This window comes from Somniosus microcephalus, chromosome 5, assembly GCF_052327205.1.
Source record: "Somniosus microcephalus isolate GS21.2 chromosome 5, FLI_Smic_1.0, whole genome shotgun sequence".
Classification (NCBI taxonomy): Eukaryota; Metazoa; Chordata; class Chondrichthyes; order Squaliformes; family Somniosidae; genus Somniosus; species Somniosus microcephalus.
In genome coordinates this window covers 9260377-9280600 of record NC_140991.1, presented here as the reverse complement: position 1 = coordinate 9280600, position 20224 = coordinate 9260377, and the positions used below count along the sequence as shown (strand labels likewise).

The window sequence follows — 20224 nt, the reverse complement described above, 5'->3', positions numbered from 1 at the left end:
AGGTTGAACAGTTTCCCTTTTGTTCTGTAAATTAGCTCCACTCCAGTGGGGCGTTTACTGAGGGTGAGATGGAGCATTGCAGCAAGGAAGATCAAGAAGAGCGTTGGTATGATGACACAGCCTTGCTTGACAGGTGAATTGGGTCTGTGGTGGAACTGTTGGTCAGGATCACAGCTTGCATGTCGTCATGAAGCAGGTGGAGGATAGTGAGAAACTTTTGAGGGCAGCTGAATTTGAGGAGGACACTCCATAATCCCTCACGGTTGACAGTGTCGAAGGCCTTTGTGAGATCAAAGAAGGCCATGTACAGTGGTTGGTGCTGTATAGTTACGGGATCTGCACAGGGTGATGCACCGGTGACGAGCAGGCTGCAGCAAGGCCTGGGGGAAAGGGTAGCTCGGGAGTCAACTCCCCGGAGGGCGAGTTCACATGCGAGTTCTATTGCACAGGACTCAGATGAGGAGGCCTTCAGAAGAAGGTTGATGGGCATGCACACGGAGATGATAGGTGCGATGGCAAGGGTGCCACTCTGCCTAGCGCTAAAGCCCCAGGCGCTAACTGTTAGCGATGGCGCTAAGGGGTGACTAGATTTAGCGTGCGGCGCTGAATTCACCTCACCCCGGCGCTACTGCCCTAATGGGATGCACCAACCAACTGAATTGCTCCCCCTAGGTGTAGACTGAATATCGGAATATCACTGTAGTCCTCAGGACCCTCACACTGGCACACCTCCTGATCGGGAGAGTTGTGAAGGACGCCGTTATACGCTTGGCTACACCACTCTCTGACCAGGGCTTCAGTTAAACTACAGAGATTGAAGGACTCCCGGCCTCCTTTTCCTCCTCTCCTTGTGGCGCTGGTCCTTGCAAGGGTAGAGGTTCCACAGGTGGTGGCAGATCTCTGGTACCTCCCCTCCCACTGGCCGTCCTCGATATGTCAACCATGGTACTATCGACCATGAGCGGCATCACAGCCAAGCCGTTTTGGATTACGTTATATTATTCATCACCAATAGCTCAAATCCAGGTCCTCATGGGAGGGACTTTGGGGCTGAGGCATTCTCGCCGTCAGGTTGACTCCCCACCCAGGACACTCAGTGACAGATCGGTGTAGGCTGCAGCCCTCCTTTCCTGTAACCGTATCCTTTTAATGCCACAAGTTTAATCAGCACTGGGATTTTGGTGAGAGACGAGAAGGACCAAAGTGCCCCACTAGAGAACCGCGTTCCACTGGAACCATTGGTCCCGCTGTTTGATTTTCTGTTTCCGCTGAGTTAATGAATAGGTAAAGATTGCAGTTAATGTCACTGGGTTAATGAATAGGTAAAGATTGTAGTTAATGTCACTGGGTTAATGAATAGGTAAAGATGGTAGTTAATGTCACTGGGTTAATGAATAGGTAAAGATGGTAGTTAATGTCACTGGGTTAATGAATAGGTAAAGATTGTAGTTAATGTCACTGGGTTAATGAATAGGTAAAGATTGTAGTTAATGTCACTGGGTTAATGAATAGGTAAAGATTGTAGTTAATGTCACTGGGTTAATGAATAGGTAAAGATTGTAGTTAATGTCACTGGGTTAATGAATAGGTAAAGATTGTAGTTAATGTCACTGGGTTAATGAATAGGTAAAGATGGTAGTTAATGTCACTGGGTTAATGAATAGGTAAAGATGGTAGTTAATGTCACAGGGTTAATGAATAGGTAAAGATTGTAGTTAATGTCACTGGGTTAATGAATAGGTAAAGATTGCAGTTAATGTCACAGGGTTAATGAATAGGTAAAGATTGCAGTTAATGTCACTGGGTTAATGAATAGGTAAAGATGGTAGTTAATGTCACTGGGTTAATGAATAGGTAAAGATGGTAGTTAATGTCACTGGGTTAATGAATAGGTAAAGATTGTAGTTAATGTCACTGGGTTAATGAATAGGTAAAGATGGTAGTTAATGTCACTGGGTTAATGAATAGGTAAAGATGGTAGTTAATGTCACAGGGTTAATGAATAGGTAAAGATTGTAGTTAATGTCACTGGGTTAATGAATAGGTAAAGATTGCAGTTAATGTCACAGGGTTAATGAATAGGTAAAGATGGTAGTTAATGTCACTGGGTTAATGAATAGGTAAAGATGGTAGTTAATGACACTGGGTTAATGAATAGGTAAAGATGGTAGTTAATGTCACTGGGTTAATGAATAGGTAAAGATTGCAGTTAATGTCACTGGGTTAATGAATAGGTAATGATTGTAGTTAATGCCACTGGGTTAATGAATAGGTAAAGATGGTAGTTAATGTCACTGGGTTAATGAATAGGTAATGATTGTAGTTAATGACACTGGGTTAATGAATAAAAACATAGAAACATAGAAGATAGGAGCAGGAGTAGGCCATTCGGCCCCTCGAGCCTGCTCCGCCATTTAATGAGATCATGGCTGATCATCCAAATTCAGTACCCTGTCCCTGCTTTCTCCCCATATCCCTTGATCCCTTTAGCCTTAAGAAATATATCTAACTCCTTCTGTAATATATTTAATGAATTGGCCTCAACTGCCTTGTGTGGTAGAGAATTCCACAGGTTCACCACTCTCTGGGTGAAGAAATTCCTCCTCATCTCTGTCCTAAATGGCTTACCCCTTATCCTTAGACTGTGACCTCTGGTTCTGGACTCCCCGACCATCGGGAACATCCTTCCTGCATCTAGTCTGTCTAGTCCTGTTAGAATTTTATAAGTTTCAATGAGATCCCCTCTCATTCTTCTAAACTCCAGCGAATATAAGCCTAATCGACCCAATCTCTCTTCATATTTCATTCCTAATGAACAGGGACCAATGTCAGTCAGTGACGGGATAATGAGCAGGGACCAATGTCAGTCAGTGACTGGGTTAATGAGCAGGGACCAATGTTAGTCAGTGACTGGGTTAATGAGCAGGAACCAATGTTAGTCAGTGACTGGGTTAATGAGCAGGAACCAATGTTAGTCAGTGACTGGGCTAATGAGCAGGAACCAATGTTAGTCAGTGATGGGGTTAATGAGCAGGGACCAATGTCAGTCAGTGACGGGGTTAATGAGCAGGAACCAATGTCAGTCAGTGACTGGGTTAATGAGCAGGGACCAATGTCAGTCAGTGACGGGGTTAATGAGCAGGGATCAATGTCAGTCAGTGACTGGGTTAATGAGCAGGGACCAATGTTAGTCAGTGACTGGGTTAATGAGCAGGGACCAATGTCAGTCAGTGACTGGGTTAATGAGCAGGGACCAATGTCAGTCAGTGACGGGGTTAATGAGCAGGGACCAATGTTAGTCAGTGACTGGGCTAATGAGCAGGGACCAATGTTAGTCAGTGACTGGGTTAATGAGCAGGGACCAATGTTAGTCAGTGACGGGGTTAATGAGCAGGGACCAATGTCAGTCAGTGACGGGGTTAATGAACAGGGACCAATGTCAGTCAGTGACGGGGTTAATGAGCAGGGACCAATGATAGTCAGTGACTGGGTTAATGAGCAGGGACCAATGTTAGTCAGTGACGGGGTTAATGAGCAGGGACCAATGTTAGTCAGTGACGGGGTTAATGAGCAGGGACCAATGATAGTCAGTGACTGGGTTAATGAGCAGGGACCAATGTTAGTCAGTGACGGGGTTAATGAACAGGGACCAATGATAGTCAGTGACTGGGTTAATGAGCAGGGACCAATGTCAGTCAGTGACGGGGTTAATGAGCAGGAACCAATGTCAGTCAGTGACTGGGTTAATGAGCAGGGACCAATGTTAGTCAGTGACGGGGTTAATGAGCAGGGACCAATGTTAGTCAGTGACTGGGCTAATGAGCAGGGACCAATGTTAGTCAGTGACGGGGTTAATGAACAGGGACCAATGATAGTCAGTGACTGGGTTAATGAGCAGGGACCAATGTCAGTCAGTGACGGGGTTAATGAGCAGGAACCAATGTCAGTCAGTGACTGGGTTAATGAGCAGGGACCAATGTTAGTCAGTGACGGGGTTAATGAGCAGGGACCAATGTTAGTCAGTGACTGGGCTAATGAGCAGGGACCAATGTTAGTCAGTGACTGGGTTAATGAGCAGGGACCAATGTTAGTCAGTGATGGGGTTAATGAACAGGGACCAATGATAGTCAGTGACGGGGTTAATGAGCAGGGACCAATGTCAGTCAGTGACGGGGTTAATGAATCGGGACCACTGTCAGTCAGTGATGGGGTTAATGAGCAGGGATCAATGTCAGTCAGTGATGGGGTTAATGAGCAGGGACCAACGTCAGCCAGTGACTGGGCTAATGAGCAGGGACCAATGTCAGTCGGTGACTGGGCTAATGAGCAGGAACTAATGTCAGTCAGTGACTGGGTTAATGAACAGGGACAGCTTAACAGGGGTAATAGTTCCTGTTCCGTTGTCGCTGGCGCTGTCGGTCACCCCACGTACAGTTTCCACACGAGCCTCTCTCCTGCTGGGCCTCATCCTCTGTTCCGATTGGACACCGGACTTGCCGCTGCCTCGCACGCGAATGTCGTCCACGATGATTGGCCGCTCCGGTATAATGAAGCCAAACTCATTCATGTACCTGGCAACACAGCACAAAGTGTCAGGACAGCGTTGCATCAAGTTACCGCACACCCCACTACCACACTTCCCCACTACCCCCACAATCCCCCCCTACCTCCACATCCCCACTACCCCCACACCCCCAGACCCTCACATCCCCCCGGCCCCCACATCCCCCCTACCTCCACATCCCCCCGGCCCCCACATCCCCCCTGCCCCCACATCCCCCCTACCTCCACATCCCCACTACACCCACAATCCCCCCTACCCCCACAATCCCCCCTACCTCCACATCCCCCCTACCCCCACATCCCCACTACCCCCACATCCCCCCTGCCCCCACATCCCCCCCTGCCCCCACATCCCCCCTACCTCCACATCCCCCCTGCCCCCACATCCCCCCTGCCCCCACATCCCCCCTACCCCCACAATCCCCCCTACCTCCACATCCCCCCTGCCCCCACATCCCCCCTACCTCCACATCCCCCCTGCCCCCACATCCACCCTACCCCCACATCCCCCCAACCCCCACAATCCCCCCTACCCCCACAATCCCCCTGCCCCCACAATCCCCCTGCCCCCACATCCGCCCTACACCCACATCCACCCTACCCCCACATCCCCCCTACCCCCACAATCCCCCCTACCCCCACAATCCCCCTGCCCCCACATCCACCCTACCCCCACATCCCCCCTACCCCCACATCCCCACTACACCCACAATCCCCCCTACCCCCACATCCCCCCTACCCCCACATCCCCACTACCCCCACATCCCCACTACCCCCCCTACCCCCACATCCCCCCTACCCCCCTACCCCCACATCCCCCCTACCTCCACATCCCCCCTGCCCCCACATCCCCCCTACCTCCACATCCCCCCTACCCCCACAATCCCCCCTACCCCCACATCCACCCTACCCCCACATCCACCCTACCCCCACAATCCCCCCTACCCCCACATCCCCACTACCCCCACATCCCCCCTGCCCCCATATCCCCCCTACCCCCACAATCCCCCTGCCCCCACATCCACCCTACCCCCACATCCACCCTACCCCCACATCCCCCCTACCCCCACAATCCCCCTGCCCGCACATCCACCCTACCCCCACATCCCCCCTACCCCCACATCCCCACTACACCCACAATCCCCCCTACCCCCACATCCCCCCTACCCCCACATCCCCACTACCCCCACATCCCCCCTACCCCCACATCCCCCCTACCCCCACATCCCCACTACCTCCACATCCCCACTACCCCCACATCCCCCCCTGCCCCACATCCCCCCTGCCCCCACAATCCCCCCTACCCCCACATCCCCCCTACCCCCACATCCCCCCTACCCCCACATCCACCCATCCCCCCTACCCCCACATCCCCCCTACCCCCACATCCCCCCTACCCCCACAATCCCCCCTACCTCCACATCCCCACTACCCCCACATCCCCCCTACCCCCACAATCCCCCCTACCTCCACATCCCCACTACCTCCACATCCCCCCTACCCCCACATCCCCCCCTGCCCCCACATCCCCCCTACCCCCACAATCCCCCTGCCCCCACATCCCCCCTACCCCCACATCCCCCCTACCCCCACATCCACCCTACCCCCACATCCCCCCTACCCCCACATCCCCCCTACCTCCACATCCCCACTACCCCCACATCCCCCCTACCCCCACATCCACCCTACCCCCACAATCCCCCCTACCCCCACATCCCCCCTACCCCCACATTCCCCCTACCCCCACATCCCCCCTACCCCACATTCCCCCTACCCCTACCCCCCCTGCCCATGGGGTGTCAGGGTGAAGGGTCACAGTATGGGATGATCCATGGGGTTTTAGGGTGAAGGGTCACAGTATGGGATGATCCATGTGGTTTTAGGGTGAAGAGTCACAGTATGGGATGATCCATGGGGTTTTAGGGTGAAGGGTCACAGTATGGGATGATCCATGGGGTTTTAGGGTGAAGGGTCAAAGTATGGGATGATCCATGGGGTGTCAGGGTAAAGGGTCACAGTATGGGATGATCCACGGGGTTTTAGGGTGAAGGGTCACAGTATGGGATGATCCATGGTGTTTTAGGGTGAAGGTTCACAGTATGGGATGATCCATGGGGTTTTAGGGTGAAGGGTCACAGTATGAGATGATCCACGGGGTTTTAGGGTGAAGGGTCACAGTATGGGATGATCCATGGGCTTTTAGGGTGGAGGGTCACAGTATGGGATGATCCATGGGGTTTTATGGTGAAGGGTCACAGTATGAGATGATCCATGGGGTGTCAGGGTGAAGAGTCACAGTATGGGATGATCCAGGGGGTTTTATGGTGAAGGGTCACAGTATGAGATGATCCATGGGGTGTCAGGGTGAAGGGTCACAGTATGGGATGATCCATGGGGTTTTATGGTGAAGGGTCACAGTATGAGATGATCCATGGGGTGTCAGGGTGAAGAGTCACAGTATGGGATGATCCATGGGGTTTCAGGGTGAAGAGTCACAGTATGGGATGATCCATGGGGTTTTAGGGTGAAGGTCACAGTATTCGATGATCCATGGGGTTTTAGGGTGAAGGGTCACAGTATGGGATGATCCACGGGGTTTTAGGATGAAGGGTCACAGTATGGGATGATCCATGGGCTTTTAGGGTGAAGGGTCACAGTATGGGATGATCCATGGGCTTTTACAGTGAAGAGTCACAGTATGGGATGATCCATGGGGTGTCAGGGTGAAGGGTCACAGTATGGGATGATCCATGGGGTTTTAGGGTGAAGGTTCACAGTATGGGATGATCCATGGGGTTTTAGGATGAAGAGTCACAGTATGGGATGATCCATGGGGTGTCAGGGTGAAGAGTCACAGTATGGGATGATCCATGGAGTTTTAGGGTGAAGGGTCACAGTATGGGATGATCCATGGGGTGTCAGGGTGAAGGGTCACAGTATGGGATGATCCATGGGGTTTTAGGGTGAAGGGTCACAGTATGGGATGATCCATGAGGTGTCAGGGTGAAGGGTCACAGTATGGGATGATCCATGGGGTTTTAGGGTGAAGGGTCACAGTATGGGATGATCCATGGGGTGTCAGGGTGAAGGGTCACAGTATGGGATGATCCATGGAGTTTTAGGGTGAAGAGTCACAGTATGGGATGATCCATGGGGTTTTAGGATGAAGAGTCACAGTATGGGATGATCCATGGGGTGTCAGGGTGAAGAGTCACAGTATGGGATGATCCATGGGGTTTTAGGGTGAAGGTTCACAGTATGGGATGATCCATGGGGTTTTAGGGTGAAGAGTCACAGTATGGGATGATCCATGGGGTTTTAGGATGAAGAGTCACAGTATGGGATGATCCATGGGGTGTCAGGGTGAAGGGTCACAGTATGGGATGATCCATGGAGTTTTAGGGTGAAGGGTCACAGTATGGGATGATCCATAGGGTGTCAGGGTGAAGGGTCACAGTATGGGATGATCCATGGAGTGTCAGGGTGAAGGGTCACAGTATGGGATGATCCATGGGGTTTTAGGGTGAAGGGTCACAGTATGGGATGATCCATGAGGTGTCAGGGTGAAGGGTCACAGTATGGGATGATCCATGGGGTTTTAGGGTGAAGGGTCACAGTATGGGATGATCCATGGGGTGTCAGGGTGAAGGGTCACAGTATGGGATGATCCATGGAGTTTTAGGGTGAAGAGTCACAGTATGGGATGATCCATGGGGTTTTAGGATGAAGAGTCACAGTATGGGATGATCCATGGGGTGTCAGGGTGAAGAGTCACAGTATGGGATGATCCATGGGGTTTTAGGGTGAAGGTTCACAGTATGGGATGATCCATGGGGTTTTAGGGTGAAGAGTCACAGTATGGGATGATCCATGGGGTTTTAGGATGAAGAGTCACAGTATGGGATGATCCATGGGGTGTCAGGGTGAAGGGTCACAGTATGGGATGATCCATGGAGTTTTAGGGTGAAGGGTCACAGTATGGGATGATCCATAGGGTGTCAGGGTGAAGGGTCACAGTATGGGATGATCCATGGAGTTTTAGGGTGAAGGGTCACAGTATGGGATGATCCATAGGGTGTCAGGGTGAAGGGTCACAGTATGGGATGATCCATGGGGTGTCAGGGTGAAGGGTCACAGTATGGGATGATCCATGGGGTGTCAGGGTGAAGGGTCACAGTATGGGATGATCCATGGGGTTTTAGGGTGAAGGGTCACAGTATGGGATGATCCAGGGACTTTTAGGGTGAAGGGTCACAGTATGGGATGATCCATGGGGTTTTAGGGTGAAGGGTCACAGTATGGGATGATCCAGGGACTTTTAGGGTGAAGGGTCACAGTATGGGATGATCCAGGGACTTTTAGGGTGAAGGGTCACAGTATGGGATGATCCATGGGGTGTCAGGGTGAAGGGTCACAGTATGGGATGATCCAGGGACTTTTAGGGTGAAGGGTCACAGTATGGGATGATCCAGGGACTTTTAGGGTGAAGGGTCACAGTATGGGATGATCCAGGGACTTTAAGGGTGAAGGGTCACAGTATGGGATGATCCAGGGACTTTTAGGGTGAAGGGTCACAGTATGGGATGATCCAGGGACTTTAAGGGTGAAGGGTCACAGTATGGGATGATCCAGGGACTTTTAGGGTGTGGCAGTTTTTATAAGCTCAACACCCGTTTCCGTAGCTCTGGAAAGGCGTGGAGACAGGCGGTCAGATTCCTCCCGTATTCGTAATATGGCGGTGGGGAGGCGTTCTCAGGAAGCTCCAGTGAGACGGGAATTCTATCCTGTGATCGAATGGCATAGAAATGAGTGACTAACCGCCCCCCGGCCCCTCGCCCCACCCACACACCAGCTGCTTGGGCGCTGGACTCGGAACCTTGACCCTTCAGGAATTTCCTAACCTGCTGGTGAAGGCAGCCCGGAAGTCTCCAGAGCGGCAGGAGTCGGAATCCTGGCGGGCCGGGTGACCGCCGGCGGAGCACATGAGCGCGCAGTCGGTGCGGTCGTATCGCAGGTGAAGGAACGCCTCCGTGCTGATCCGGGACCTGGAAACATAGGAACAGGAGGAGACCATTGAGCCCCTCGAGCCTGTTCGCCATTCAATGAGGTCATGGCGGATCGGCGACCTAACTCCATATACCCACCTTTGGCCCATATCCCTCAATACCTTTGGTCAACAAAAATTTATCAATCGCCGATTTAAAATTAACAATTGATCGAGCATCAATTGCTGTTTGCGGAAGAGAGTTCCAAACTTCTACCACCCTTTGTGTGTAGAAGTGTTTCCTAATTTCACTCCTGAAACGTCTGGCTCTAATTTTTAGACTATGGCCCCTAGTCCTAGAATCCTCAACCAGAGGAAATAGTTTCTCTCTATCCACCCTATCAGTTCCCCTGAATATCCTGAAAACTTCGCTAAAATCACCCCTTAACCGTCTAAATTCCAGGGCGTACAACCCTAGTTTGTGTAATACAAAAGCAAAATACTGCAGATGCTGGAAATCTGAAATAAAAACAGAAAATGCTGGAAATACTCGGTCAGGCAGCATCTGTGGAGAGAGAAACAGAGTTAACGTTTCAGGTCGATGACCTTTCGTCAGAACTGGAAAAAGCTGGAGATGGAACAGGTTTTTAAGCAAGTGTAGGGGCTGGGAAATGGGGGAGGGGAGGAAAGAACAAAAGGGAAGGTCCGTGATAGGGTGGAAGGCAGGAGAGGTTAAAAGACATTAACTCCCCCCTTTCCCTGTCCTTGTACTTGCTTAAAATCTGTTAACCTGAAACATAAGAACTAGGAGCAGGAGTAGGCCATTCGGCCCCTCGAGCCTGCTCCGCCATTCAATGGGATCATGGCTGATCTTCTGCCTCAACTCCATTCACCAGCCCTATCGCCATATCCCTTGATGCCTTTACTAGTCAGAAATCTACCGACTTCTGTTTTGAATATACCCAATGACTGAGCCTCCACAGCCCTCTGGGGTAGAGAATTCCAAAGATTCACCACCCTCTGTGTGAAGAAATTTCTTCTCATCTCAGTCCTGAATGGCCTACCCTTTATCCTGAGGCTGTGGCCCCTGGGTTCTAGACTTCCCAGCCAAGGGAAACATTCTCCCAGCATCCACCCGATCAAGCCCTGTAATAATTTTGTATGTTTCAATGAGATCCCCTCTCATTCTTCTGAATTCAAGAGAATACAGGCCTAGTTTACTCAATCTCTTCTCATACAACAGTCCCGCCATCCCAGGAATCAATCTCGTGAACCTTCGTTGCACTCCCTCCATGGCAAGTATTTCCTTCCTTAGGTAAGGAGACCAAAATTGTACACAGTACTCCAGATGTGGTCGCACCAAGGCCCTATATAATTGGAGTACTCCTATACTCAAATCCTCTTGTAATGAAGGGCAGCATACCATTTGCCTTCCTAATGGCTTGCTGCACATTCACTTTCAGTGACTCATGTACAAGGACACCCAGGTCCCTTTGAGCATCTGCATTCCCCAATCTTTCACCATTTAGGAAATACTCTGCCTTTCTGTTTTTTCTACCAAAGTGGATAACTTCACATTTATCCACCTGCCATGTTCTCGCCCACTCACTGAGCCTGTTGAGATCCCCTTGAAGCCTCTTCACAACTGACACTGCTACCTAGCTTTGTGTCATCAGCAAATTTGGAAATGTTACATTTAGTCCCCTCATCCAAATCATTGATATAGATTGTGAATAGCTGGGGCCCAAACACCGATCCTTGCGGTACCCCACTAGCTCTGGGGTACCGCAAGGACCCAATAAAGCATGATTTAATGTTAGCTCTGTTTCTCTCTCCACAGATGCTGCCCGACCTGCTGAGTATTTCCAACATTTTCTGTTTTTATCCTAGTTTATGTAATCTCTCCTCGTAATTTAACCCTTGTAATCCAGGTATAATTCTGGTGAATCTGCACTGCACTCCCTCCAAGTCCTTCGTAAGGTGTGGTGCCCAAAACTGCTCAGCAAGTCTGGAGTCACATATAGGACAGACCAGGTAAGGACGGCTGGTTCCCTTCCCGAAAGGGACATTAGTGAACCAGATGGGTTTTTACAACAAACCAACAGCTTCATGGTCACTTTTACTGATACCAACTTCTTTTTATTTCCAGCGCTCCCTCAGTACTGCACTGGGAGTGTCAGCCTGGATTTTTGTGCTCAAGTCTCTGGAGTGGGACTTGAACCCACAACCTTCTGACTCAGAGGCGAGGGTGCTGCCCACTGAGCCACGGCTGACACCTTGGATGGAAGAGATCTAACAAATGAGGTTGTTGTGGGGGTTTAGTGGAGTGATACTGCGAGCCATTCTTGCAGTGAACACTTTCTGTTCATTAAGTTTCCTCTGCTCGCCCCTCCGTTATATATCTGAAGTGTTGATAAGGTCCCTGACAAGAGACTTATAGCCAAAGTAATCTTTATCTTGCAATGGAGGTTAATAAATTGATTAAATGATTGATGATAATGGTTTTAACAGGACAGCCATGTCCACCAGGTCCTTGGGGCTCACTCACGCCCTATACTGCCGAATGCTCATGCGCCCATCCCTTACAACAAGAACAAAAAAAGAACTTGCATTTATATAGCGCCTTTAACATAGTAAAATGCCCCAAGGTGCTTCGCAGGAGCGATTATCAAACAAAATTTGACACCGAGCCCCATAAGGAGATATTCTTATCCGGGGGTTTTGACTGGGCTGGTTGAAGTTTATTAATCCTGTTAATCCCAGTCTAACTAAATACTCGCGGGTACCTGTGAAATCCCTGAGCGAGGAGCGCGGCCACACACTGCCCCTCCAGCACTGCTATCCGCTCATCCAGCAAAGAATACGAGGCCGCCTCATACACTGCGCAACACGGCTCCTGGGCTTCATGTACTACGTCCGCCAATGCCATCCCAAAGGCTGACAGGATACCGCCATACCTGAGAGAGAGGGGGAGAGGGAGAGGGAGAGGGAGTGAGAGAGGGAGTGAGTGAGAGAGAGAGAGAGAGACAGACGGAGAGAGAGTGAGAAAAACAAAGAGAGAGAGAGACAGAAAGACGGACAGAGAGAGTGAAACAGAGGGAGAGACAGAGAAAAAGAGAGATGGGAGAGAGAGAAAGAGACAAAATGAGATCGACAGAGGGACAGAGAGAGAAAAAGAGACAGATAAATCCAGAGACAGAGTGACAAGAGACAAGGTATGACAGCGAGATTAACAAAAAGGGAGATTGAAAGAGGTGGCGAATGACAAAGAGCATGGCAGAGTAGAGAGAGAGAGACGGAGAGAGTGTGAAAGACAGACAACGACAGAGAGAAACAGAGTAATCAAAAGAGAGACAGAGAGTGTGGCAGAGAGAGTGATTGACAGCGAGACAGGGAGAATGTGAGAGAGTGACACAGAACAAGGAGAGAACAAACAAGACAATGGGAGTTAATACAGGCAATCAGTTCAGTGTTGCGCTGTGCAGTGATGGGGAAATTAAATCACAGCAAAGATGTTGGAATCCTGCACCTACTTGTGAAGAAAGACGGTTTTCATGCCCAAAGACCGGGCAATCGCGCAGGCATGCTGCCCTCCAGCACCTCCGAAACACGCCAGCACGTGGCGTGAGGTGTCGTGACCTTTGGCCTGTGACGGGAATGAAGGAAGCAAATGGTTTTACATCGGCAAATGAAATAAGTTGGTGAAATGGTGGAGAGGAGGCTCCCACTGCCGGCAGCTGCCGGTCACTAACTCAGAGCGGAATATACATCCCACGCCAGAAAGGCCCCCTCTCTCCGTCCCTCTGCTCCTCCTCTTCGTGACCCGCTGTCCCCTCTCTGTCTCCCCCTGCCCCTTCTCTCCGTCTCTCCCCCGCCCCTCCTCTCCGTGTCCCGATATTCCCTCTCTCCGTCCCCCTGTCTCCTCTCTCCGTCCCCCTGCCCCCTCTCTCCGTCTCCACCCTGCCCCCTCTCTCCGCCCGCCCCCCGCCCCCTCTCCTCATGTCCCCTGCCCCGTCTCTCGCTGCCGCCTCTCTCTGTCTCCCCCTGCTCCCCCTCCCCTTTCTGTTCCCCTCTATCAGGGGCTCAGACTGGTTGAGTTTTCTACAGGGTCCCCAATTTGCTTGGGCCGGTTCTGTTCGAGACTCCCCTCCAGCCTCAATGGGGCAGGGTCTATTGGAGATCTTCATCAGCCCATCTATAGGGGCTCGCTATGTTCCAGCCCATCTAGGGGAGGAGAATAGCGTTAAGCAGCTAGTTCCACGGGGCAGGAGGAATCTGTTGTGGTCGGAGGGAGGGTTCTCGATCCGCCAGCTCAGTTTGGGAAGGGAGGGGAATTCTATCCAACACCTGGTCTCGGGGGAGGGGTCTGTACCTCTACCTGTGTAGCTGTACCTGTGTACCTGTACCTGTGCCTATACACCTGTACCTATGTACCTGTACCTACTCCAACTCCATCCAAATGACTCACGATGTACCTGAGTAAGAGCTCTGATTGGTCGGCACATGGACTCATTGGCTACCCGGACGAACCCCAGGGCAACTTCCTCCACGGTCATCTGCGATTGGCCGGAGCCCTTCTCCTCGCTGCCCTGCGATTGGACGGAGCCCTTCTCCTCGCCATCCTGCGATTGGCCGGACAGGAAGACGTTGACCTGTTCCGTGACCTTCCGGAACTCCCCCAGGGCCCCTTCTCTCCACAGTGGCTGGTCCTCCGTGGCTCCGAAGATTTTGGGAAAATAATCGGGGAGCAGTCGCCCGAGGCAAAGGTTGGCGTCGGTGATGGTGAGCGGGCCCCCTGGGAAACCAATACCGCCAGATGGTCAGGTTAAACTGCATCAAATCACTCCTTCCCTCTTCAGCTGCCTGGCCCCAAGCTCTGGACATTCCCTCCCTAAACCTCTCGACCTCTCTCTCTCTCCTTTAAGACACTCCTTAAAACCTACCTCTTTGACCATACTTTTGGTCACCTGTCCTAATATCTCCTTAATTAAAACAGAAAATGCTGGGAATATTCAGCAGGTCAGGCAGCATCTGTGGAGAAACAGAGTTAACGTTTCAGGTCAATGACCTTTCATCAGAATGTTCTGAATCGTTAATGCTGTTTCTCTCTCCACAGATGCTGCCTGACCTGCTGAGTATTTCCAGCACTTTCTGTTTTTATTTCAGATTTCCAGCACCCGCAGTATTTTGCTTTTGTACTAATCTCTCCTTACGTAGCTCGGTGTCTGCTAACGCTCCTGTGAAGCGCCTTGGGCCGTTTTACAACAGGAGTTCAGAATTCAGAAACTCAATATAAAGTAGTCAAATTTGAAAATGAATTGGCCTGCAAATGTATAGCTCCTTTCACCACCACAGGACGTCCCAAAGCACTTTACACCCAATGAAGTACTTTTTTGGAGTGTAGTCACTGTTGTAATGTAGGAAGCGCGGCAGCCAATTTGTGCAAAGCAAGCTCCCACAAACAGCAATGTGATAATGACCAGATAATCTGTTTAAGTGATGTTGGTTGAGGGATAAATATTGGCCCAGGACACCGAGGAGAATTCTCCATCTCTGCCGTGGGATCTTTTACAGACGGGGCCTCGGTTTAACGCCTCATCCAAAAGACAGCTCCTCCGACAGTGCAGCGCTCCCTCAGTACTGAACCTCCGACAGTGCGGCGCTCCCTCAGTACTGCCCCTCCGACAGTTGAGCGCTCCCTCAGTACTGCCCCTCCGACAGTGCAGCGCTCCCTCAGTACTGCCCCTCCGACAGTGCAGCGCTCCCTCAGTACTGCCCCTCCGACAGTGCAGCACTCCCTCAGTACTGCCCCTCCGACAGTGCAGCGCTCCCTCAGTACTGCCCCTCCGACAGTGCAGCGCTCCCTCAGTACTGCCCCTCCGACAGTGCAGCACTCCCTCAGTACTGCCCCTCCGACAGTGCAGCGCTCCCTCAGTACTGACCCTCCGACAGTGCAGCGTTCCCTCAGTACTGCCCCTCCGACAGTGCGGCGCTCCCTCAGTACTGCCCCTCCGACAGTGCGGCGCTCCCTCAGTACTGACCCTCCGACAGTGCAGCGCTCCCTCAGTACTGAACCTCCGACAGTGCAGCGCTCCCTCAGTACTGCCCCTCCGACAGTGCAGCGCTCCCTCAGTACTGCCCCTCCGACAGTGCAGCGCTCCCTCAGTACTGCCCCTCCGACAGTGCAGCACTCCCTCAGTACTGCCCCTCCGACAGTGCAGCGCTCCCTCAGTACTGACCCTCCGACAGTGCAGCGTTCCCTCAGTACTGCCCCTCCGACAGTGCGGCGCTCCCTCAGTACTGCCCCTCCGACAGTGCAGCGCTCCCTCAGTACTGACCCTCCGACAGTGCAGCGCTCCCTCAGTACTGAACCTCCGACAGTGCAGCGCTCCCTCAGTACTGCCCCTCCGACAGTGCAGCGCTCCCTCAGTACTGCCCCTCCGACAGTGCAGCGCTCCCTCCGTACTGCACTGGGAGTGTCAGCCTGGATTATGTGCTCAAGTCTCTGGAGAGGGACCTGAACTCACAACCTTCTGACTCAGAAGCGAGAGTGCTGCCCACTGAGCCACGGCTGAGACACAGGGTAGAAAATAAGGGGTACACATAGGTCAGGATGTGTGGTGGGTGGGGGGGGGGGCGGGGAGGAGCACTGAGACGGGTGCCCCAAGGCTCAGAGTCGTGACCACTAATGTACATCGATGACTTGGATTCACTTTGTCTGTTCCACCAAGTGTGGCATCACCGCCACACGCTCACTTTTCAGCAGAGACTCTGGGATGCCGATTGGGAAATTCTGTCCTTTCGTTTGCTCAGGGGGTTGTTCTGAGGCTTAACCATAGCTGCCTATTGGCTGCCAGTCTGGGGTCAGGTGACTCTGAGCTAGGCCTGGGACACTCTTCATTGAATCACACAGCACAGAAGGAGGCCATTCGGCCCATCATGTCTGTGCCGGCTCTTTGAAAGAGCTCTCCAATTAGTTCCACTCCCCCAGCTTTTTCCCCATAGCCCTGCAAATAAAAAGGTTCCTCTTCAAGTACATGTCCATTTGCCTTTTGAAAGTTCCCAAGGAATCTGACTCCACCTCCCTTTCGGGCAGTGCATTCCAGATCCTGTGAAAAAAATTCTCATCTCCCCTCTGGTTCTTTTGCCAATTATTTTAAATCTGTGTCCTCCGGTTACTGACCCCTCTGCCAGAGGACACAGTTTCTCCCTCCTTGCTCTGTCAAAACCATGATTTTGAACACATCTATTAAATCTCCCCTTAACCAATGTTCCCCGTAATTTTTTTTGGGTGCACGGCCCATTCAAATTACCCCGCGTGCACGGTTTTTGACATTAGAACGCCATGGAGCCGGCTGCACAGGGGCTGCAGATCGCGGTGCGGCCGTGTGGCCATGCACCTAAACAGGAACGTTGCTCTCGACCTTCTCTGCTCTCAGGAGAACAACCCCAGCCTCTCCAGATAACTGAAGTCCCTCATCCCTGGTAAAATTCCAGTAAATCTCCTCTGCACCCTCGCCAAGACCGTGACATCCTTCCTAAAGTGCGGTGCCCAGAATTGTCCACAATACTCCAGCTGGGGCCTAACCAATGACTTATAAAGGGTCAGCATGGCCAGTATGCTACCGCAAGGCCACTGTTAGAACCCAGCGTTTCAATCGAACAAGTGAGCGATTCACTGCCCGGCGACGGATTATAGAGGGTGGATTTGGTCACGGCCCGAGTCACTGACCTTTCCTGTAGCAGGCAGGACCCGGATGAGCTCCGGCCGATTCTGGACCGACAACAAACAGCCCTGACCTGGAAGAGGAAAGTGTGTCAGAGAAACGGCGAGAGACAGACACAGAGAGTGAGAGAGACAGTCGTTCTTAGGTCTACTGACCTGGTTCATTCCCCACACAGTTTTACAATATTCCCTGTGCTCGCTGACCTGCATTGGCTCCCAGGTCGACAACGCCTGGATTTTAAAATTCTCATCCTTGTTTTCAAATCCCTCCATGGCCTCGCCCCTCCCTATCTCTGTAACCTCCTCCAGCCCCACAACCCCCCGAGATCTCTGCACTCCGCCAATTCTGGCCTCTTGCACATCCCCGATTTTAATCGCTCCACCATTGGCGGCCGTGCCTTCAGCTGCCTGGGCCCTAAGCTCTGGAATTCCCTCCCTAAACCTCTCCACCTCTCTTTCCTCCTTTAAGACGCTCCTTAAAACCTACCTCTTAGGCCAAGCTTTTGGTCACCTGTCCTGATATCTCCTTAGTGGCTCAGTGTCAAATTTCTGAAGCTTCTTGGGACGTTTTACTACGCTAAGGGCACTATATAAATGCAAGTTGTTGTTGTTAAAGACGGGGCGGGGGGGGTCTAGGCCGGACTCTGACGCAGTAGCGCGCGGAGCCTCCCTGTGGCGGGACGCGAGGCTGTGCCCAACATCCTCCCCTCACTACGCTCCGAGCTACCTGACTTCCCAAAGGGGGAGGCGGGCAGAACCTCCGATGGTGCACGAACCCCAAACGGTAAAGAAAAGATTTTCACCGCCTTGGCCTGGCTTTAGCCGGCGGGGGCGTGGGTGGGGGGGATCTGTGTCCTTACCACTGAACCACGGCCGGCACACGAGCTGTCAGTGCTTTCTGTACTGGGACACCCGAATCCCTTCGCTGCTCCACAGCTCCCAGTCTCTCACCATTAAGAAAATACTCTGCTCCATCTTTCTCAGGTCCCAAGTGGATGGCCGCGAACTCCATCTGCCCCAGTTTTGCTCACTCACTCAGTCTGTCTCTGTGGCCCTTAGCAGCTTCCTGCTCCCATCTACACAACTTACTGTGCCTCCTAACTTAGTGCCATCTGCAAACTTCCATATATAACATAGAAACATAGAAGATAGGAGCAGGAATAGGCCATTCGGCCCCTCGAGCCTGCTCTGCCATTTAATGCGATCATGGCTGATCATCCAAATTCAGTACCCTGTCCCTGCTTTCTCCCCATATCCCTCGATCCCTTTAGCCTTAAGAAATATATCCAACTCCTTCTTGAATATATTTAATGAATTGGCCTCCACCGCCTTCTGTGGTAGAGAATTCCACAGGTTCACCACTCTCTGGGTGAAGAAATTCCTCCTCATCTCTGTCCTAAATGGCTTACCCCTTATCCTTAGACTGTGACCCCTGGTTCTGGACTCCCCCGCCATCGGGAACATCCATCTTGCATCTAGTCTGTCCAGGCCTGACAGAATTTTATAGGTTTCGATGCGATCCCCTCTCAATCTGCTAAACTCCAGTGAGTATAAGCCCAATCGACCCAATCTCTCCTCATACGTCATTCCTGCCATCCCAGGTATCAGCCTGGTGAATCTTCGCTGTACTCCTTCCATGGCAAGCAAAGAGTTTTTATGTTCCCTGAAAGCTTACTCTCATACTCTATTTTCCCCTTCTTAATTAATCCCTTTTAGGACATCTCTGTCCTAAATGGCTTACCCCTTATCCTTAGACCCCTGGTTCTAGACTCCCCGACCATCGGGAACATCCTTCCTGCATCTAGACTGTCTAGTCGTGTTAGAATTTTATAAGTTTCAGTGAGATCCCCTCTCATTCTTCTAAACTCCAGCGAATATAAGCCCAAAAACTCTGCATTCCTGCATCTAAGTCATTGGTATAGGTGGTTGAGGCCCCAGTACAGGTCCCTGGGGAATTTGACTTGTCACATCCCGCCAATCAGAGAACATTCCCATTATCCCCACTCTCTGTCTCCCAACCAATAACCGACCCGTGTCACAAGACTGCTGCCACTCTCGTTTTTGCCAATAATGTCTAATATTTTCACGACCTCAGGATGTCCCAAAGTGCTTTACACCCAATGAATCTCTTGTGTGGAACCTTTTACCCAATGCCAAATGGGGAAAAAATCCCTCAGGAACGGGGCTTGAACCTACGACCTCCTGATTCGGAGGGGAGCGTGCTCCGCTCGCCACGCCTACCTGAAGGAGAGCATGGAGCCCCCGCCGGCCGCCACGGTGTTGACGTCGAGCTGAGGCGCCTGGATGGTGATCCCCGCGGTCGTGGCCTCGAACACATGCTCGAACTCCCCGGCGTAACGGCTCACGTCAGTCGACGTGCCTGGAATCGGAGAGGGGCGGGGAGAGGTCAGAGCAGCACGTGAGGGGCGTCACACGTCCCGCGGTAACGCTTCCTGCGCGTTCGATCGGAGCTGATTCAGCACCTCAGGGACCCTCCCCTTTACTGAGGAAACTTCCCTGGTACATGGGGTTACGTGATACTCAGACAGAGACTCCCAGCACAGTCTGAGGGATGGGGTACACGGGATAATCCATGGGGTGGGATACACCGGGATAATCCCAGGGGAGGGATACATTGGGATAATCCCAGGGGAGGGATACATCGGGATAATCCCAGGGGAGGGATACACCGGGATAATCCCAGGGGAGGGATACATCAGGATAATCCCAGGGGAGGGATACATCGGGATAATCCCAGGGGAGGGATACACCGGAGGCTCCTGGGGGAGGGGGGAATGTCCCGGAAGTTTCCGAGGGAGGGGGAGTGCCCTGGAACTTCCCGAGGGAGGGGGAATGTTCCGGAGGTTCCCGGGGGAGGGGGAATGTTCCGGAGGTTCCCGGGGGAGGGGGAATGTTCCAGAGGTTCCCGGGGGAGGGGGATTGTTCCGGAG

At 52.0% G+C, this 20224-nt stretch overlaps 1 protein-coding gene across 6 annotated transcripts in view; it reads right to left on the bottom strand.

The window, feature by feature from the left end:
* Nucleotides 1–20224, bottom strand: part of oplah (5-oxoprolinase, ATP-hydrolysing) — a 119902-nt gene that overhangs the window by 57767 nt on the left and 41911 nt on the right. For all 6 annotated transcript variants that reach the window (XM_085987282.1, XM_085987287.1, XM_085987288.1 and 3 more), the window contains exons 9-15: nt 19515–19653; nt 17280–17347; nt 14023–14342; nt 13081–13193; nt 12334–12504; nt 9465–9608; nt 4433–4571 (exon numbers count right to left, since the gene is read on the bottom strand). In XM_085987282.1, the coding sequence (XP_085843408.1) occupies nt 4433–4571; nt 9465–9608; nt 12334–12504; nt 13081–13193; nt 14023–14342; nt 17280–17347; nt 19515–19653 (1094 nt within the window). The remainder of the gene's footprint in view (nt 1–4432; nt 4572–9464; nt 9609–12333; nt 12505–13080; nt 13194–14022; nt 14343–17279; nt 17348–19514; nt 19654–20224) is intronic.